The sequence below is a fragment of the Apium graveolens genome, chromosome 4 (genome assembly GCF_009905375.1).
Source record: "Apium graveolens cultivar Ventura chromosome 4, ASM990537v1, whole genome shotgun sequence".
Taxonomy (NCBI): domain Eukaryota; kingdom Viridiplantae; phylum Streptophyta; class Magnoliopsida; order Apiales; family Apiaceae; genus Apium; species Apium graveolens.
In genome coordinates, this window is record NC_133650.1 from 206,157,711 (window position 1) to 206,180,122 (window position 22,412).

The window sequence follows — 22,412 nt, forward strand, 5'->3', positions numbered from 1 at the left end:
ACCCTCATTGATTTTACCATTTTTAAATAGTTTGGCTAAATGATATTATATTTCATTTTGATGTCTCCCAACCATTTCCTGCCATTTATAGTCACTAGCTGAATAAATCACATGATTTTTCTTATCTTTCAAAGTGCTTCTAACGGTGAATCCTGTCAGGTTTTGCCTTTTTAATTATATTACAAATAAAATTACTTCTGTAATAAAGAAAGATTTAATATTATTTACATCCTTGATTTCACAAATTCCATATATGGCATATTATTGTTAGTTGATTCTTGCAATGACTTAGTTTGCCAAAAGCTGATGGTTGTAGTCACTTATGTGATGGGTTGAGAGACACGTGTGATACCAACTAGAAAGTTAAGTCTCATACGGAGAAAATGAAGGAATTAGAGCAACCCCCAGGTTCCGGGACCAAGGAAAAAAATTCGTGGGCTAACGCTTGTCTCCGCACAGGTTTAAGTCTTTATCTACGATCAGATCCTTTCTGTATTTATGTTCATTTATGAAGGAATTTTACCTGCAACCTTTATCTTTTTTTTGTTAAATATTTTTTATTTTTGTAAAAGTATTGTTGCTTGATTAGGTTTAATAAAAATATCATCCACCAGAATTTAACTAAGTAATTATTTTAAAAAATTTGTCTTTTTACATTTTTTTCATGTATAAAGGAATTTAATGGGAAAGTTTTTTTGTTCATATTTTTTTTTAAAGTATTATTGCATGATTAGTTTATAATTGTTAGAGTCACATTGCAAGATATGTTGTAGCTTAAGTTTTGATTTTATTCAAAATTCTGAATTTATATGTAAGTATAAACTAAGAATTTATATGTAAGTATAAACTAAGAATTTAAATGACAGCTCAACTATCTCATTTGAAATCTATCAGCTCAACTATCTCATTTGAAATCTATCTTTTGAAACGAAACATATATGTTCAAAGAGACAATCTTAATACATTCAATTTTAAGCTGGCTGTAATTTTCAATCTCAGCAAGGTAGAGATAAAAAGATGATTTTTTGATAACAAAATTGTCATTTATATGATGATACTCATAAATTGTCATGCAAATGGGAAAGATGGATTTTCTTATTAAATAAGGTAAAAATGAAAAATTAATGGGAATTTTTTTTTGACTGAACAAAAAGATTTTATTAATTAGCTAAATCAACTTTACAAGCAATATCCACTCCAATCCCATATAAAACTCAATTTGGAAAAGAAAAAGTCCTTTATAACTCCCCCAAACGGTGACACCATCCCAACCTTATTACTTCTAATCGCTTGAACTGCCACCAAGCAATCTGGCCATGGTTTTTTTCCATGCTTGAGCTTCAATCCAGCTGAGAGCCTCTCTGATGGCCATGGCAACCATCTTTTGTTTACAAACTGTCTTAGCTAGAACCAAGTCGTCCCTTGCATTTCTGGCCACCATTCCTACACCAAAAGCATTAAACACTCGAAATGTTGCTACAACACCTTGATTGTTGACTACTGTGACTTTGATGTACTAGGAGTGAAGTGAGGCGTAAGGTGTTAGCTCTTTTTATCACAATTTGAATGAAAATGGTCAAATTATCAAATTCGGAAAAATTGTCATTTATATCACACACGAACGCATTTTTTATTTGTGTTATCATAAAAATGCATTTTCAGTTTCCGTTTTTAATAATTTTAGACTTAAAAAAGAATGTAAAAAATAAATCAATTTTTTAAAATGCATTTTTAGAAGAAATAGAAATCAAACAACAGCCCACATGCCCAATCATTAGCGATCCACTAAGAAAAACAGTAAAGTTTCACTTTTTTTATAAATGCCATTTGAATCTGTGTTTACATGATGTGATAGTTGGAGCAAATTTTCATTCAAATTATGATTAAAAAGGAAATTTCTCTAATATCATGCCACTTAAATTGTCGTATTCGAGAAGATAGAAGTGAAAATCTGTGTTTCATCATCAAGTGCAATAGTGTTTTGGTTGTGTTTGTACCTGTTTTATTTAGATCCACAAGTTTAGATAATTTTTTGTTTGGTATCGATATTAGATAGCTAATTTGTTTAGATATGGTGATAAGATAAGCATTAAATTATAGCTGAAATGGCTATATCTTACATAAATCATCTTGTTGTTTACTTATTTAATGTATTTACTTTCAATTGACAACAGGTATAGGTACAGGGCTGTTCCTACTCCCTCCTCCTTGTACGAGGTGTCTCCTCTTGCAACTTTCTAAGCAACCGTAGGACGTTTAACAAAAACTTTGCATTAGATTAGGATTATATAATACCATATTGTTTTTATATAAACAGCCTCTTCATTAAGGCTACCTACATTTTATCCTTCCCGTATGTTATGCTAAATTGATTTATTATAAACTAATAATCCTTGTAATATTCTCCGAGTATATTGGGTAGAAATAAAAGTGTTTATCCACGGAGTTAAAGAGTTGAAGTCATGTAAAAATCACTGTTTCTTCAAAATATTTAAAAATCATATATATATTTTACAATTAAAATATTATAAAATATATTTTATAAAATTATTATTGTAGAGGATATATCATTTTCAAGATTTTCAATAATATAATAATATCTTATAAAACATATAAAATATTATAAAATTGTGTTGTCTATAATGAACAAAAAAATATCTGGACCTTAGGTTAATTGTAATTACACAAATGATGCACAAATAATATTCCTGAAGTTAATACTGATTTTCCAGTGACTGCAGTTTAATGAAGAGGAAATGTGATTTTCTTAGCAGAAAGTACAATATATTTTCTTAAGAAAAGACTGAACTCAAGTAGAAAATGCACATGCTAAAAAGTTTGACTGCATTTGCCCAAGAGAGCCTTGAGTTCTGAACTATATACAGTAGTGTATACACACCCTGGCAAACTCTTTTGATATATGTGTCAAGAAGATATCATTTTCTGCCCCATGGAAAGCAAAAACAACCCTGTAATAAGAAAACTTTGTTAAGGAAAACTCTGTAGTTTCCCTTCTCGCACTTTGTTGAATATATGAGTGTAGCCTTCACCTGCTGATGGATCACTTTCATCCCAATCACCAAACTTTGGAACTACAGGACCGTGATCAGGCTGTCAAATACAACATTAAGTCAATACATGAGGAAAGGAAATTGTCATGAGCATAGTTTAGATACGAGGCAATGTAACACTTTAGGTAGAGGGAGTCCTCAGAATACGCTTCACTGCATTATCCATTAAATCACTTCCACATATCTGAAAGGAGTCTAGAACTATAGAGCTAAAGAATTCCTGAAAATGATGTCATGTCGAAGAGAGATTTATTTCAGCCATCTGCAAATTGCTTATATATGCAGAGGGAGAGGGGGAGGCAATAAACTGCTGACACTCCCATCATTGCTAAGAGCATTAACAAGAGGAGAATTAGTTTCATTTATTTTTTTAACAATACAGCAAAGGAAAAATGTGGATCTACATAAACTATTCCTAGAAGTTAACACTTTTGACAGGCGTATTGAAGTAATGTAATCATTTTTCCAGGCCAAGTGACTAGGAGATGAGAGCAGGAATATTACAATTTCATCGCCCCCAGTAACAGATGATCGTAACCGGGATCCTCCTGGAGTGAACGGAGCTATACCATGCGTACCTTCACAAGAACTCTTTCTTTCCCAGGATGGAGAAGAAACAACAGTGCCTTTGTTTCCGGTCCTTGTTTAGTGGTGTGGATGCAGTGGTGACTGTTCAACGCTGCGGTCAGGACGTGAATTCTGCCCAGAAACCCTTTTAGGGCTATCAGTACTTCCGCCTCCTAACCGATGACGGGGTGAGTCTGCATTTCCTTTCTTTCCAATAGTGTCATGACGCAATGGGGAATTGCATGGTTTTTTGATGTCTCTGTCTTCCCCGCTCAGCCGGCGCTGGTGACTTGGTCCAGTTCCATCTAGATCCTTGTTTGCCTCAGATTCAGACTCAATATTCTCAGCTGTAACCCCGCCATGATGTTGATGAGAGGACTCAATATCAGTAATATGGACTGGTGTTAGTTCACCATCTTCTCGACTCATTTGACGCTTGTGCCTTGACCTTTCTGTTTCTGGTCCATTTACATCCTCTAGTTCGGCTTTTCCTTCCAAAGAAGTAAGTTGAACTGGAGATTTGTCACTGGAAACCAGATCAGGATTACTTGGTTTCATCATATTGCCACTTTTCCCTTCACTGGCATTCTCAAAAGAGACAGCGTAAGGAACGTCGTCTTCATTTTTTGGTAACTGTGATCGTTGCTGCAGGAACAAGGAACTATTTAGTCCAGAAGATATACCAATACTACCTATCAGCACATGTAGAGCTGTTCACGAACCGAGCGAGTCGAGTTTTGATCGAACCGAGCCGAGCTTTAATTTTTTTTCTGACGAGCCGAGCCGAGCTTTCTTAACGAACAAAAACCTGTGTTCGAGCTCGAGCTCGTTAACGAACGAGCCGAACACGAGCTTTTATCGAACAAAATCGAGTCGAGTCGAACCGAGCCGAACACGAGCTTTCTCCATCAAAACGAGCCGAGTCGAGCCGAGCCGAGCCGAGCCGAGCCGAGCCGAGCCGAGCCGAGCCTAATTAAAAAATTCTGGTCAAAACACCGGTTGACTGTTAAAATAACAAACCAAATACTTTTATTTTTTTCTAAAAATTTTGTCATATCACTAAAAAATATTGATCTTAACATCCGTACGGTTGGATCATTCATAAATATTTTTTAAAAAATCGAAACATTAATACGATACTAAACACTAATTACAAGTACAAGTCAAAACACCGGTTGACTGTTAAAATAACAAATCAAATACATTTATTTTTTTCTAAAACTTTTGTCATGTCACTAAAATATATAGATCTTAACATCCGTACGGTTGGATCATCTATAAATATTTTTAAAAAAAATCAAAACATGAATACGAGACTAAACACTAGTTACAAGTATTGTTCAAACAAGTGGTTGATTGTCAAAATAACAAACAAAATAAATTTATTTTTTTCTAAAATTTTTATCATGTCACTAAAATATATAGATATTAACATCCGTACGATTGGATCGTCTATAAATATTATTTAAAAAATCAAAACATTAATACGAGACTAAACACTAGTTACAAGTAAAGGTCAAAACACCGGTTGACTGTTAAAATAACAAACCAAATACATTTATTTTTTTCTAAAACTTTTGTCATGTCACTAAAATATATAGATCTTAACATCCGTACGGTTGGATCATCTATAAATATTTTAAAAAAATCAAAATATGAATACGAGACTAAACACTAGTTACAAGTATTGTTCAAAGAAGTGGTTGATTGTCAAAATAACAAACAAAATAAATTTATTTTTTTCTAAAATTTTTATCATGTCACTAAAATATATAGATATTAACATCCGTACAGTTGGATCATCTATAAATATTTTTAAAAAAATCAAAACATTAATACGAGACTAAACACTAGTTAGAAGTAAAGGTCAAAACACCGGTTGACTGTTAAAATAACAAACCAAATGCATTTATTTTTTTCTAAAACTTTTGTCATGTCACTAAAATATATAGATCTTAACATCCGTACGGTTGGATCATTCATAAATATTTTTAAAAAAATTGAAACATTAATATGAGACTAAACACTAGTTCTAACAACTATTCAAACAATTGGTCGATTGTCAAAATAATAAACAAAATAAATTTATTTTTTTCTAAATTTTTTATCATGTCACTAAAATATATAGATATTAACATCCGTACGGTTGGATCATTCATAAATATTTTTTAAAAATTGAAACATTAATATGAGACTAAACACTAGTTACAAGTAAAGGTCAAAACACCTGTTGACTGTGAAAATAACAAATCAAATACATTTATTTTTTCTAAAATTTTTGTCATATTACTAAATAATATAGATATTAACATCCGTACGGCTGGATCATTCATAAATATTTTTTAAAAAATCGAAACATTAATATGGAAGAAGTACTAGTCAAACTACTAGTTTACCGTTAAAATAGCAAACCAAATATATTTATTTTTTATAAATTTTTTATTATATCACTTAAATATATAGATCTTGACATCCGTACGGTTGGATCATTTATAAATAATTTCAAAAAATCGAAACACTGATCAGGAAATAAATACTAGTTACAAGTAATAGTCAAATCACTTGTTAATTATTAAAATATCAAATTAAAAAATTAATTTTTAATATCTGAATTTTTTCAAATTACTAAAATATGTATTTTGACATTCGTATAGTTCAATAATTTAAAAATATTTATAAAAAATCTGAATAAAATTCATAATAATTAAATATATAAAAAATAATTTTTTTTTTAATTTTTTTTCGAGCCGAACCGAGCCGAGCTCGAGCCGAATCGAGCCGAGCTCGAGCCGAGCTCGAGCCGAGCTCGAGCCGAACATGCCAAAAGCTCGGCTCGAGCTCGTTTTCTTAACGAACACATTTTTGTGTTCGAGCTCGAGCACTTAACAAACCGAGCCGAACGAGCCCTTAACGAGCCGAGCTCGAGCTTGTTCGCGAACCGCTCTCTAAGCACGTGACTCTAAAAAAATTCGTTATAAACAAGTTACTTCGTACTCTTCCTTTTTCTTATTTGTGGCAACTTGTTAAAAAAGGTTGATTCTTGTCACTAGCAATTGCAATTGGACGTAATGCACAACTATTTCTTAAGACAACCAAATTGAGATATCTTGCACTTCATCCAAAATTGCCGAGGCATCGCTCAAACTTTTGAACTTTAATGATGTTCAAGTAATTTAAGGACCGACACAACATAGAGCTGTATGCACAAAATCGAGCATTAGATATTTGGAAGTAAGATTAAAGCTTTATCATTTGCTCTGTTTAAGACTACAGCAAACCTAATTAAAGATAGCTTTATTATCTTAAAATTGTCGGGTACACTAAAAGGAATCGCACAAGGAATCGTGAGCAGAGAGAAGAGTAATATCATCAGGCAAACAGTCAGCCCCCAAAAATAGAGTGATTCTGCTACTAATATTTATATTTACATGTGCCTATAAATAGACTTATTTTGAAAACTAACTCGTCATTCAAAATAATATAGAGGCAAAGGCAATAAGTAGACAAGATGAGCACTGAGCAACAGAAATATGTGTGCACGCACCAGAAAAATTGTGGAAAATGCAAATTGAACAGTCTCACTTCTAGCACTGCCTTCAAAAATAAGGCAACTAACTGCCGCATGATCAGTACCAAAAAACATCACATACCATGCATTGCTCATCATATCATAATTAACTATCTCGACGACAAATTATATTCTAAACTAGATGAGCATATGCCAGATCTGATCAGTGTAGCAAGAGAAGAGAGAATTACAGAAAAAGGAGAAGCCCCAAAAGCACGAAACGAAAAACATATCTCTCTCTCTCTCGATGAGAGTCGACCCCGAAACCCTAATTAGCCGCCTTAAAAATATTCACATCTACTCCTTCTTCATCAATTAAGTCCTCCTCCTTCTCCCAAAATCACTTTCATCTTCTTCTCCCCCATCTAATAATCAGTTTTTTATTTTTCTTTCAATAATCATCCTTATTTTTACCCAATCTTTTTGGGTGTTTTGTTTGTCCTCCTTTTGGAATGGTTGTTTGTCCTCCTTTTTGGAGTGGTCCGTATATTTTTGGTATTTTTGATTTATTGGTTTGTATCGTTGAGAATGATTCAATTGGTATTTCGGGAATCTTGAAAGCTCGAATCGAGTCTGAATTGGTAGTAAAAATCGCAAAAGCTCACCTTTCACAACGAAAGATTGTTCGTAATATTACGAGGGCATCTGTAAGTTCAGAATATTGGATTACTACTGGAATTAATTGTGTGAATGTCAATTATGATGTTACTGATTTTGGAGATGGTGTAGGATGGATTTCTCGGGAAATTATTGTAATCTTTTTTGGTTTAAAGAATATTTATATTATGTATGTTAAGCGATCTGGAAACAAAACAGCTATTCGTTTAGCTCGTTTATTTGTTTGTCAACCTAATCGTATCACCAGTTTTGGGGTTTGTCAAGCTGGATTAAGTGTTTTTGATGAAATGCATAATATTTTCGAAAAAAAAACTCAGATTATGATCCTCCTGCCACAATACAATCATTTAGGACGCGATAATGCATCAATGTAAAACACAACACGTTTACATAAACAAGCACCATAGAACTATACCGGAGCAAGTGAACTTAAATTCCATTACAATCAATTCCCTCAGCCACTCAACCTAAAATTGATTAGATTACACCAGAATAGCTAAAAGTACAGAAGATCCTACTCTTTCATTAATGAAGTAAAATTGTACCAGAATACAAATGCCAAATTTAGACATATGGATGTATAAAATCATCTATCACCAAATAGAAAACTTAACTACAAAATTAATCTCTTTCAAGCAAAGCGGATTTCGCCATGTGTGCATTAGCATCTAAAAATTTAGTAATTGACCTTATTTATCAAAACCAACTCAGAATCAGAAACCTATCAATCCTATTTCTACCTCAGCCCATCAACAGTGACTTCTAACCAAAATAATACACACATGTCCATATATAGATATCCATGATCAAGAAACATCAAAACCCAATAATCCAAGAACTACATATATCAAGAAAGCAAATCCACATCAAACAAAAAGGGGTTGCATGATCAAACAATCAAGAGAAGTTATCATATTTGCATTGATATATAAAGCAGTAAATAAAACATTTTAAGTTCCTAAATAAAAATAGATCAAGAAAAGAGTGTAAATCACTGTCATTATAATTGTTGTCTTAAAAGAACTCCTTTTGAGAGAACCCCAAGCAAGAGAATGAAGATTCAGTACATTTGTCTTGTTTCACAAAAGAGGAGAGAGAGAGAGAAGTTACCGGGTAACCGACACTATAAGTTACAAGCACACCAAAACTGTTATAAACATGCTTGTTTCTTCTTCTAATAAGTACACGGTCCTGTCCCGGCAACTGTTTGCCTGTATAATATAAAGGGGTCCAGATTAAAAAAAAATTAAAAATTACCGATCCAAGTTAGCGTTTTCCCGGGACAAATAAATAAATAATTTTTCATCGAATGACTATTCAAGGATTGTGAAGTATACAAGCGGATCGAAAAATTATAACGGATCAGCATAAAAATATTCTTTAATCTAAACTCTTAAAATACACTTTAATCTAAGCTCTTGAAATACAGAGATCTGATGGTAATAGAGCTGTATGTTACATAAGAGCTCCTGACAAATATTTGTCGGGGACAAAAGTACAAAGTCAATCCACGTGGTGTTGCCACCTTATTTTTATTCCACGCCCATTAACCAACTCTTCTTCTTACATTGTTTAAAGTCATCCCCAAGTCCTTGCCACAGGACAGGGACGTAACGGAGCAGTTTGTCAATATTTGAGTTCTGCACTTCTTTACCCCGATTAAAATCAAGCAATTTAAGAATAATGACAAAAGTTTATAATTTAAAAATTTAAATTGTAAATCTCATAATATGCAATGACAGTTAATATAATTATTTTATTTTATTCAAGTAAAACTTACTTCCTTCGTCCTAATCATTTGAATAAAGAATTCGACACGCATTTTAAGGCTTTTATTTAAATATATTTTCATAACTTATTTTTAAAATTTTCTTTTTTTAATTTATAAACTAATTTATGTAACAATAATAGTGAGCCTTATAATGCAGGTCGATCAGTCCATTTCAAATGTTAAGAATCTATGGAGCCAGAGAGAGTACTATTTAGTAGTATCTGTATAAATAACACTGACCAATGGCCATCTTAATCCTGGCCACAAGATAAATTGGATGAGAAAGTACATTATGTTCTCTCATAGTACACAATATATCAACTAGCAAAACTATAACGCTTGACGCTAAATACATGAAGAAATTCTACGAGTACAACAAGGGGCTTAACGCGACTCTTTTTCCTTGACATGTAACATAGCCTGTCCATCAAATGGTAGGCTTGAATTTTACACATTCAACACATTTTTGCATCTTTCCGATTTTTTTTCACTTGCCAGATCAAGTATCATTTGAGATGTTTGATCTTCTTCACGACATCTGTAATGTTTTGGAGTAGTTCTGGGTGTTTTAGCTTCAATAGTTTACCAAGTTGTTGAGAGGCTTCGGGAAAACCGTCTTCTTTAATGCAATCTTTCGTTTTAAGAGCAAAAATGACCTCATTGACATCTTCTTCCAGCTGAAGTGAAAATAGTTTGCCAAACACCTGAAAATATTTTCCAAGGGGAAACCATTTAGCTGACAACCAAACAGAAACTTACCCACAGTTTGGCTATCTTGACTCAGATACAATACAAGCAGGGTACTGATGAAATAACCTGGTCATATAGAGACTAACACTATAGTTTGCCGCCCTGCTTTTACATGCACAAGCCACCCTGGCTCATGTACCGCATATAACCAAAGCATAATTGAATTCTCAAAGGATTGTTTCTACTTTGCCTAGTTCTTACCAATGCACACATCAATTATTCTATTCTAAAAAGTAAAAACACAAATTTAACAGTGACTTATTCGGAAAGAAATAACAAGCAAGAGTTCTTAATTAGTTCAATCTCTTACCATTCTTTTCTTATTATTGGTAATTGGCCGTTAGTAAAGTTTTAAAAAAATAAAAATAAAAAACTCAGTCACCTTTTTCATTCTTGCTAGAACCAAGTCCTTAGTAGATGCTGACCTTGACACCAAATTAACAACAAAAAGACCTGATTCGGACAAAGAATCTCTAACAGTCAACAGAAAAGACTCTTCAACAAAATCTGCAGCCGGGCAGGTCATCCCTGAGCTGCATGACAAAATCAAAGTCACTTATATCTGGTTCCTGCTTTGCAATAGATGTATATACATGTAACTAAATAATATTAATTATAATAGATTTGCACTTACCTCGAATCAGATGAATCAACATCAACTATAAGTAAGCCAATTTTGTCAATCTGTTTCCCTTCTGCTTTGGAATCATCGGCATTCACATTGGAAAGAGAGCAACTTTTGTCATTGGAATTCACCCCATCAGCAGCTCCATTAGAAGCTACAACGTCCCTTAAAAACTGGATCCCGTCTGTGATATGCAGCTGAAACATCACCAAGCAAGGACATTGTAAGAAGATAAAAAACAATAAAGATACAACATACCATTTATTTAGTGAAACAATGATTGAGGAGATTAAAAAAAAATTACATCACATACTGCAGTATGAATATTATAGAATCTATATATTGTTACATGGGTTACGTTATCGTAACTAATTATTACAAAACACAGATTTTATTTAACACAATAAACTCTGTTACAAAGAACTGACCTCTCTCAGTGATGAACAAATTATCACGAGAGCTGCTAGGGTTACAATTAATAATAATCTCGATTAAGATAACACATATAGTGTAAACCCTATGTCTGTGTTTATATACTACACTGTTACAAGATAATCTTCTAATTGATATCGAATATAATTTTGCTTCCTAATATATATATGAGGCGTGCGCAAAATATTGTAGCTATGAAATTGTGGAGTAATATTAGCAATTAATTTACTGATATAATTGTATTATAAGGAAGCAGATATCAATGAAAATATAGCTCTCTTCTTTCATGGGTTCTTACTTAGCTTCAAAGTCCTAACACCTATCTCTCTATATATAATATAAGCAACTGATTCTTCATTAGTACACCTACTTGAAGTATTATGGATCAAAATTATAATTGCATGCTTAAATTGTGGGTTTCTACCAATCTTACGCATGAACAGAACCCCTGATTTTATTTGGTATTTTATTTTAAATTATTGGGAATAGACCACCAAAGTCCTAGTACTTTCTGGATTCCTCAATTCATAGTCGAAGAGGTCTTCCCTCATTCTCTAGGGCACTGATGTCATTCTATTTCTCTAACTAAACTTTCATGGCCACAAAATATAATTTTCTAGTAACATCTAGATAAAGATGTACAAATTCAAGAAAATACCTTCATATGATCACTTTCTTTGTAACCAAAGTAATCTCTAGCAAGACCAAGGATAACAGCATCTAATTCAACTACCTAAAAACATTAGAAAATACATATATAATAAATCACATAACACAATATTTATGAAAAAGCAATATTGACAGGAAATACCTCAACGCTTAAACAAGGAAGGCTCCGATGAAAAAACATAGGAAGCAACCCTGCTCCAAGACCAATTACAACTGATTTCACCTATCACAAAAAGGTATCTCAAAATCAAATCATTGGTAACCAGAAAATAAAACTCCCTCGAAGAAATGAACCCTATACGCACAGGTTTTCAAAGATTAGGTGGTCGTCTGAGATTCTTATAACTCTCAAGCAGTTACATACTTAAATTATTGTTTATATGTGATGACATAGACAAAAAACAATTCAAACTGATCCTCACCTTTCCTCCACTAAACGACACAGTTTCGAGGAAGGAAGATATCAACATAAGCCCAGAAACTATTCCAGTGTGATAGGAACTCGCCAAATAGTCGTGATCAATTTCCAGAGCACTGTTTTCTTATATAACATTATTAAACAAAGCAAAGAAATACAAAATGTGAAAATACTTCCAAATCAGATGACAGATATTTAGCAGTAACATTTTTGTGCAACAAATAGAAACACATTTTGTGTTGGCATAGACAACGTATGTTCATTCAACTTTGTTTTCCCATATAAGAAAAGAGGGGAGGAAGCAACTGAAGGGTGGATATCAAATCTTTTTCCAAAGACAGCCCATCCCCTTGTCAAAAATTTATTAGTTAAAGAGAATTTCTTACAATTAGGTACTTACTCGATACAGAGGTGGACACTGACAGAACTGGTTTTGAGAAGTAATATTATAAATTTGATAAATGGTGTACTTAAATTAGCATCTACTATCAGTATATACAAATGTTGCAGGAACAATATATTGAAGTTTTATTTAAAAACATATCCACCTTTAGAACATGTAGAACCTCGTAGTTATGTTGATTGGGTTGAACAATAATCCACAAAAGGAACCATGCGTCGTACATATTTATTTACTGATTACGACAAAGGCAAGCATTTTGCAAAGCTAAATGCAAGAAAGAAAAAGATATTTGCATCCTCCGTTAATAGAAAATAAAAAAACCAGCCTGGCAACGGGGTGTTATCTTCAACCCAATGACATAAATTACAGATGTATACAAACATAACAGAAGAACGAGAGACATTACCATTTACAGTTGACACATTGGAAGAATTTCCTTTCTGATTCCCTCTCCTTTTAGATTTCGAAGATGAACGAGATTTTTTGGGCTCTTTCTCATTGACAGTTTTTTTATATTCTTCTTTTGTTAGCAAAGCTTCTGACTGAACTAAACCCATAGATCTTTCAAATGTAAGACGACGAAATATCAACTCTTCTGATGGAAATAGACAACTAACATCATCATCAACATTTTCATAGATAACATCATCAACGATAACTGGACCAGTCAAGGCAGAATCAACCTAGAAAACAAAATCAAACATTAGAAAAGATCACAAACACTAGAGCTAATCAAAACATATGCACTTCTCTAACAAATGTAAATTGGTAGATTTATGCATCTCAAATCATCAATCAAATCAATGACAGTCACATCAACAGTAAACTAAATATAAGTTCAGAAGTTCAAGGTCATCCCTATACTAGATATACAAAATTCATGCAAAATTGTAAAACCAAAAATTCACCAGATGATCGCAAATATTAATAAGGTTTTAAGCTTCGAATGCAATTTGTAATTAAACAAGGAATTCAAAACCAAGCATCTAACCACTTTTAGAGACGAGCATTTTGTAAACAGTACCACTTTCTTACTCGGCTAATTCTGTGGTCAGATAAATGTCTTTCGCTTCTTACATCACTGATGGAATTGTTGTAACAGATGGCTCAAATTACAGTAGACAATATGTTGCACATTTGATTAAAGAAGGTATCATACATCAACTGAGCATAGTCTAGAAAGTTAGAAACTACATCTTTATGCAGGTACCTAACTTTAAGATGATTTTCTTTCCACTCATTTTTTTCTTATTTTCCTCTCTCGCAATTTTTCTTATTTTAGAGCTTATCCCTGGCGCATTAAATAAGATAATAGATAGATTTCATTTATTAGAAAGATAATAGATTCGTAAGATAGTTCTGAACCTGGTGAACAACATTTCTTTTTTTAATCCCATCACCTGCAGCCATGAACCTGTAATAAATAGAAAGAAACAGAGGGCATCAATCACAATTTAGGAACACTGAGAAGATTAGTAAATTGCGGTCTAACTAGTTTTGCTTAAAATAATTGCATGTGCACTTGACAGGTATAAAGAGCGAGTACGATAATAACAGCCTTAAGAACAGAAAAAAATCCTATAACTTAAGTCGTACGGTAAGTAGACAAAGACAATTTCAAACAATTGAGATAACTTACGGGATTAGGGCTCCAGATTCGTTTTTCCCTAGTTCTAATTGTTTCACTAAAGGTGATAGGTCCTTCTGAAAGAAAACAATTACCCAATACATGTAAAGGTCAATGTACGGTTGGTTAGCACAACTTAGAAGAGCTGCAATCAGCAAATGAACACGGACAAAGAACTTACTTGTATATCTTCTGTGCTGGCACTAGCATGGCTGGAGTCTAGTAATACCTGAATTTTTTAGCATGAAAAAGAAAAATTTAGTACACATCGCCCAGGATATTACAACGCAAACTTTTCCTAGACATATAATTCTAAGTTGGAGAATCCTACTATTATGAGACGAGCAGCCTTTGAACTTTCAATGATTGTCCATTGTCCTTCTTCTGAAGAGAAGATCCATTCATGAGCACGAGTCTGAATTCTAACATTTAGTTAGACATTTTTATTATAGAACATTATAGTAAATGCACATATAATGACTATTAACAGAACTACAAAATGGAAACGCTAATTGTACAGCATGATTAAATGCTTTGACCAGGAATTGCTGACTTATTCTGAAATGTATCCTATTGTTCGTTGTCTAGGAAGGGATAAATCAACCATAATTCTCTACGTGTTATTTCTACCTTTTTTGTAGAGAATTAATTACCACCGAGCAAACAAGAAAAAGGATGCCAGACTGACCTTGGGAACAAGAAAAACACCACAATGATATAAGAAAGGGTCAGACTGTTGTTGCGCATCAAGAACGGCTTTATACAAGAACTGGGAGCACCCTGGTTCACCCAAGGTAAGCAGGACACGACGTCCCGGTCTAAGCTCTGATAGGTCTCCTTTAGCTCCTAGTCACAGATCTTCTAGAGAGTACAGTATATCAGAACCATTTACGTATGCTGTACGTAACTTGTTCTCAGCTTCAAGTGCTTCAAAGAGTCCCCGAGCCTAAAAATATGTAACGGTGTCAATCAATCGTGGAGGTTATACAAAATATAAAAACATAATACATTTACTAGGATGAGTCATGACATAATCACAACCTATGTTACTCGGACTTGGCTGGAAATATTCAAATTGATAGCTGGCCGAGTGTCGAACTAGGGCGATTTATTGGAAAAAAAAAACTTGTGTCCATACCTATGTGGCTATGTCTGAGTGTCGAGGTCCAACACTGGTAACTTGAGGTGAAATATTGAGTCAAGAGTAACAACATTCACAAAAAAGACATGCCATAATCAATTTACATTATAGTAATAACTAATTAACGGAGAATGAAAGTCGAAATGTTTGGAAAATTATTCGTCAAATACACCCCATTCATCCATTCCCACTAAACCAAACTCATCATCAAACTGAATGTAAGGAAGATACAATATATTACCTGATCCCCATATAAACCAGTGGAAGAATGAATTGATGATGTTACTTGCTGCAATCCTAATGAACTCTCTTTCTTGGCAATCAGCATAAAGGTTGTCAAACTAGGTTTTTTGGAAGGCTTCTGAGGTATAGCTTGAAGGCTCATATTCCATCCATATCGAAACTTAGGAAAAAGCAATCCTAAGAAGTAGCACATAATTGAATAAAAAAATGAGGAATTTGCCATCAGCATGTATCAGACACGTAGAGAAGATAAAGCAACTCCGGCACCACTTAGAAAAAAAAAATTTAAGAATAGCAACACAGCAGTACCCAACACATTAGCCTCTGCCAAGGTCAGACAGATAAATTTTCCACCATCTTTTAGAACTCTATTTACCTGGATGGAAAAGAATCACTGTAAAATTAATCTCATCCATAATCAAATTAATCAATCTTTCACTTATCGAAACCAAATATATTGAGAGGTAAAAAGAATGTTAAAAACACCTCTGACAAGTATCGATTTCCAAGATCTGAACCAAGTTCTGGCTCCATCAAAGCATCTAACCCTCCCTTGTCAAGAATAACATCAAATGTTTCATCTGAAAACTGAAAAAAAAATATCTGAGGATTCGAATGAAGGGGCTAGCTCTTCTTCATCTTCATCTTTTTTCGGGAAGTGTAAGCCCAATAGGCATCTCAGAAGGTAAATCTAAAGCTTTGCTGCATTATCTATAGCCAATTACCAACTACACAGATATAGATTTTGCCAAGGATAATAACATCTAATTTTATTCTGAGTGTGTTTGTGCACCATCTTTTCTTCTCTTCCACTCTCGGTGTTCTTTCTTCATTAAACAGTGTAACTGGATCATGCAAACTTTGCTTTGAAGTTTATATCTAGTAAATGACTATAAGAAGCGAGGAAAAAATATAAAATGGACATAATAGTAATTTTCATGTTAAAGGTATAATAACTAAAAGCATTTCAATAAGAATGTCAAAACATACTGTTGTATCATTTCTGGAAGTTAATACTGTAATTTGAAACATTCTTTATTAATCCCAATCCACTGAATTCGACATAGCTCCAGATTACAATATATATACACATTATACATTCTTAACTAATACCAATTTACTCAATTCTACACATCTCCAGGCTACAATATAAAATGCAAACTAATAGTGCCAACCAGAGGGTTACCTAATTACCTAAACCATATGAAATCAACACTATCATGATAAATAAAGCTGAAAAGTGACTACAAAAACATAATTTCCACAAAACGATAACAAAACTCTAGTTCTCATTCTACTTGAATCCCAGTACAATAAACAGATTCAACTCTAGAATATCAAATGTTAACCGACAACATCATGCTAAAGCATTCGCACTTAACTATTTAGGTAATCCATATACATATAATACAAATATTTCAACATTTAACATACAGCTTTCCAGAGTGCACTCGATTCCGCACACTCTAAACTGCACACTATAAAAAAAAACTCTCTCATTTCTACAACTAAGAACGATAAGTATGTAAAAATATTTTCAGATTGTCAGAAAAAATCACATCCGTAATCAACACTATCACTAGTCAATAGTCACATTTCGGGGACTAGTATACGCTGTATAGCTCAATCAACTTAACTACATAGTCTGCCTGACTGTCAAATTCGACATCAACACTATCACTAGTCAACAATCACACATCTCCGACAAATATAGCTCGCTTAACTTCATCATATAGTCTAACTGTTTAATCCTAAATCAACGCTATCATTAGTCAATTTTCACATCTCTCCGATAAGCACAGCTCAATCAAATTTACATTAGTTTCTCGAAACTTTAATTATTTCTTTTTTTGCTAAGCTAGTCTCTCGAAACATTACACACTTATCAGATAAGATAACTATAGCTCAATCAACTTCATAATATAGTCCATACGTATCGAAAACGAAATAAACACTATCACTAGTAAATAATCACATATCTCCGATAACCACAGCTCAATCAGTTTCACATTAGTCTCTCGAAACATTACACGCTTATCAGATAAATATAGAAATGTCATTTAACTTCAAACTAATAAACACATTTACGATTAAATACAATAAATCCATAAATAGACCTGCAATTGAGTCATATCCATAACGCGCCACCGCATCCCAGGCCTATCCCTAACATTCCTCCTCAACATATCCGAAATCACAACTTTCGAGAAATCGACATTAGTAATATACCAAAACCCTGCATCATACAAATGTTCCGAGAGTTTCGAGTTACCGCAACCGGGAACGAGAATCTGAGGTGATTGGGACTGGTAACTGGAGAGGTGAGTGAGGAGAGGGGAGCTGAGTTGAGGCCACTCGGCGTACCACTCGAACGAGTCATCTGTGCCGCGGATTGTGAAGAAATCGTCCCAGTTTTGCTTGCTTGTGAAGTCGCCTAGGGTTTTTAGAAGCTCTTCTTGTTGCTTTTGTGTGTCTTTGTTTTTGTTTTTGATCATTTTTGGGGAGTGAGGTTTGGGAAGTGGTTTCTTGGGTTTTAGCAGAGCAGCAGCACAACAGAATAACAGAACATTTCACTCAATGGTGTTAAATTGATGGGTCGGGTCATTCCGATCCGATTACATTTCCAAATCTTCAATAATAATTTCGTTAAAATAATATTTTTTTCACTTTCATGAAAATAATATAATTTTATTTTCGGTAAAATAATAAACTCGTTAAAATAATATATTATTTTCGATATCAAGACTGTTATTCTAAAAAGTTTTAACTATAATTCGATTTAAAACTTTCAACAAAATCTATCAAAAAATAAATTTGTAACTTAATTCATAGATTTGGATCAATATTCGATTTTCAAACAAATTTACATAGCATAGTTCTTTTAAGTCTCGGTCATGTTGGATTAAAACTTTGGGATATGATAATTATTATACTATATACATATCACTCTTTTATTTATATATTACGTATACATAATTTTACAAATAATAGAATTATTATTTAGGATTTAAATGAACAAGTAGAAGACTCGCAAAATTATATAAAGCAGTAGCGTCTCACAAAAATTCGAAAAGTATAACCAAATGATAATGAATAATGAAGTCTGGCAACTCACATTAGTTCTATTGAACATTTCACAAACAGGAGATACAACATACTTCTCTAATTGAAGCCTAATATCAAAGTTCGAATATAACTGCATAAAATTCCTGTAAAGTGGACAATTTACAGGTGATAAAATCATCTGAAGTATGCTTCCCGCAATAATAAGGTGTAGAGGAACCTCGATCAGAAAATCTTAACTTTGTTAAAAAAAATATTAGGCCAAGAAGATTTAGCTTTTCTGTAGACGTATCTATCGTATTGATCCATCAGAAATTGATGAGACCTTGCAAACTCCGACTGATGTAGTGAAAGGCAAATTTTTGTAGCAGGCTATCAATTCCTTGTTGGTGTGTAAATCGGGCTGAATGGTTTCCCAGACCTTTTTCTTCGGGTTAAGAACATCATCAGGGTCACCTTCAAAGCCAGAAAATGTCAATCTTTCCCCAACAGGTGCAGATTGTGGTGGATCAACCAATTCAACCTGAATGCCAGAATCATAACATGGTTTTAGGTCAAGAATACATGGATCCCCTTGGGCTCCAGGACTGAACACAATATCAGGAACATAATAATGCTTCCAAATACGTATATAACGATACTAAGCACCTCACAAACCAAACAGCAGAATGGAGTGAAACATAAATTTGTAACAGGAAACTGTCACAAAAAAAATGAAGAAACAAAAAATAACAGATTTCTTGAAGTTCATTCTACAAAATGATTCTCGAATTTATATTTAAATTTTAACACTACTCCCAGATTTACTGCTAATGCAGACTTTCCGGAAAAGAACTGGTATAAAAAAATTTAAAATCAAAACTTCATATAAGGAGTGGCCTATAGGCTTGTATTAATGATGCATCAAAAAACACCATGTGCGAAATAAATATATAATTAAACTTAAATACATATACCTGCACTCGCAGAAAAAAATTTTTGGGTAAATCAAGAAAGGACGAGCAACCATTTATTCTTAATTATTAGTATTTTATATTTACTATATAATATATAGAATTACCTTGGTGTGATCCTCATTTGACACAGCAAGAACCATAGCATGCGACTTAATACCCCTCATGGTTGCAGGCTTCAAATTGCATAGAACAAAGACCTTACGGTTCTGGAAAAGGAAGGCATCTCAAATAAGATTAAACAACAAATCTCATACATTATTTAACAAATTGAGTAATATCTATGTAATACATGCATGTCTGTGTGTGGGTTTGGATGTGGATGTGGATGTACAAAGATCAGATGTGCAGGATCAGAGAAGGTTAGAAACCAGACCTGCATTTCTTCAAGAAGAATAAATTTAACAAGCCCGCTAACAACTGTTCGAGGTTGACCCTCACCCACATCTATCTCTTCCACATATAAAGAATCAGCATCAGGATGCTTCTGAACCTTTGTGATGAGACCAACACGGATATCAAGTCTACTTATGGAGACTTCTTGTTCAGCTGCGGGCTTGGGTTTATTTTCAGAAGCGGATTTTTTGGTACGTTCTTTTTTTACATTACCATCTGTTAAAATACATCAAAGGAGTTATCATAATGTAATTTTATGTGGCTGGGTGTTGGTGCAACACTAAAAGAAGTTTAGCTGGAACGAAAAAAATGGAATATTGCAGCAGCACTAACAAACATACCACCTAATGCATAATGAAGCAATTACAGGCGAGCAATCTTTTTATAGGTTTTTGAAGATGATAATAAAACAAAGAACACATAAACAGAGCATCTACATTAAAAGACTCGTCAAGTTAAATTCATCTCTTAAATTATAACCTGATACTTTTGCCTTTTTTAGTTGTTCAGTAATTTGCTTTGCTTCAGCCTCTGCCTTCACAATTCTATCAGCCTGGCTCCCAGCAAACTTTTGCCTGAAAGACTCCACATCCTTGTCTGACTGCAAATTTATTAATCCCGCCAAACAATTAAAATATCACCCAAATTTCTTTCCAAAATCCCAGGTATGAGATTCTAAAGAAAAAGTACAAAATAATAACAACAATAAACTAAGAAAAAACACAGAAAATAACGTACCAGCTCCTTAAATAATGGTGAAGGAGTCCCAATCTTGTGACCAGCAGGTAAGAACTCCCATGGTCTTTTGGACCTGTCAATATCTCCGTTTTCATCTGCAAGTGAAACTTGTGTTTCAGGAGGCATGTTCAGCTGTTTTAGTACCCGGCAGTAAGATAAAAGTATTGGTAACTCATGGACGAACTGTAATATTTTGAAAAAAAATAAATAGTATATAAAAAACTAATATCACCTAATATACCTCAACAGAGAAAGATGGCATAAAAGGTTCTAACAGGCAAGCAAGCAGATAGACCAGTCCTGCTGCAGTTCTCAAAACTATAGAACAGGAAGTCTTGTCTTCCTTGTAAAGCTTCCAGAATTGACTTTCCTGTATAAAATTTAAATAAAGTACAATCTTCAGCATCTACTACAAGACATCCATATGGCTGATTTCATGCCAAATATTATGAGAGTCCCACTGGTGAAGAAAATAATATGCTACTGTTCAATTTTAATGAAAACATAAAACATAGAGCCCTCTAGTTTAGGTTTCAGTACTTGAAGATATGCATTTCCCTCGCCAGAAATGCTCATTGCAAGCTTCAGGCCCTGCTTTAGCTTGACCTAAGATAGAACAAACATAAAGATTTAGTTCCACACGAGCAAGGAGCAATCTAAAAGGTGAAGCAGCAGTAATAAACAGAAGACATAGTACAACCTTCTCCATGGCTTCTATATACTGCTCCACACAGTTACCAACTTTATCACCCAAATTTTTGGTTAGGAGGTGTGATTCAGCACCTGGTGCATCAGGTATCATGGAGCCATATCCTGAAGCTGCTTTTCGTACTGGACATAGCAGATGCTTTGAGCTTGATATGAACCCTAATTTTGTATAAAAGGGGGAGAGTTTATAAAAGAGGGATGATATACTGGGTTCTTCCGGTTAGATGAGGTCAGACTGCTGAGTCATTTTTCATCCAAGAAAGTAACCTATGTGAAAATTTTAAAGAGATTTGTGAGTTGACTGACAGCTTTTTGAGTTGGATGACCCAACTGAAAATTAGTAGTGAGTTGAGTGACCTAACTGTCATTTAACCCTCTTGAAATCTGAGTAAAATTTAAGAGATTTTGAAGAATTTGTGAGATGCATTATTTTTATGCAAATGTATAAAATATTTCGAAATTTTTATTATATCAACTCAACCCGGGTACGCATGTAATTAATAAGATACCTCCGCAAATATCAATCTATTTAAATAATACGCCCCCTTAAATATTATTACAAAGATGCTTATTTACAGAAAAATTTATCTTATTGTTTAAGATACTTATATATTATTAATTTTATTTTTAATATAATAAAAATTGAAGAGA

At 33.5% G+C, this 22,412-nt stretch overlaps 2 protein-coding genes and 1 pseudogene across 3 annotated transcripts; all 3 read right to left on the reverse strand.

The window, feature by feature from the left end:
• Positions 1-2,737: 2,737 nt before the first annotated feature.
• Positions 2,738-7,302, reverse strand: LOC141719322 (RPM1-interacting protein 4-like). Its single transcript, XM_074521693.1, has 3 exons — positions 7,183-7,302; positions 3,723-4,283; positions 2,738-3,111 (listed from the first exon to the last, which is right to left on the reverse strand). The coding sequence occupies exons 1-3, from the start codon at positions 7,300-7,302 to the stop codon at positions 2,989-2,991; spliced, it is 804 nt and encodes a 267-aa protein (XP_074377794.1). The 3' UTR covers positions 2,738-2,988.
• Positions 7,303-9,793: 2,491 nt separating this feature from the next.
• Positions 9,794-18,458, reverse strand: LOC141720573 (uncharacterized; annotated as a pseudogene).
• Positions 18,459-19,005: 547 nt separating this feature from the next.
• LOC141720574 (putative methionine--tRNA ligase) lies at positions 19,006-22,007 on the reverse strand. 2 transcript variants are annotated; one of them, XM_074523064.1, is made up of 8 exons: positions 21,754-22,007; positions 21,594-21,659; positions 21,295-21,423; positions 21,054-21,185; positions 20,796-20,916; positions 20,296-20,531; positions 20,027-20,128; positions 19,006-19,489 (listed from the first exon to the last, which is right to left on the reverse strand). In XM_074523064.1, the coding sequence occupies exons 1-8, from the start codon at positions 21,853-21,855 to the stop codon at positions 19,259-19,261; spliced, it is 1,119 nt and encodes a 372-aa protein (XP_074379165.1). In that variant the 5' UTR covers positions 21,856-22,007; the 3' UTR covers positions 19,006-19,258. The 2 variants fall into 2 exon arrangements, with proteins under 2 accessions (XP_074379165.1, XP_074379164.1); XM_074523063.1 differs by having other exon boundaries at positions 21,054-21,194; positions 21,292-21,423.
• Between the last annotated feature and the right edge of the window lie 405 nt (positions 22,008-22,412).

What these genes read in the sequence shown, in the direction of transcription:
- LOC141719322 (XM_074521693.1), bottom strand. Translation starts at nt 7,302, where the DNA reads ATGAGCAATGCATGGTATGTGATGTTTTTTGGTACTGATCATGCGGCA. An exon ending in CATTTTCCACAATTTTTCTG is followed by an intron (nt 4,284 to 7,182) that starts GTGCGTGCACAC and finishes TTGTTCCTGCAG; the next exon opens with CAACGATCACAGTTACCAAA. An exon ending in AGTCACCACTGCATCCACAC is followed by an intron (nt 3,112 to 3,722) that starts CACTAAACAAGG and finishes TGTATTTGACAG; the next exon opens with CCTGATCACGGTCCTGTAGT.
- LOC141720574 (XM_074523063.1), bottom strand. Translation starts at nt 21,855, where the DNA reads ATGATACCTGATGCACCAGGTGCTGAATCACACCTCCTAACCAAAAAT. An exon ending in AAAAAAGGCAAAAGTATCAG is followed by an intron (nt 20,532 to 20,795) that starts GTTATAATTTAA and finishes GTATTTTAACAG; the next exon opens with ATGGTAATGTAAAAAAAGAA. An exon ending in CAAATGAGGATCACACCAAG is followed by an intron (nt 19,490 to 20,026) that starts GTAATTCTATAT and finishes TCTGGCATTCAG; the next exon opens with GTTGAATTGGTTGATCCACC.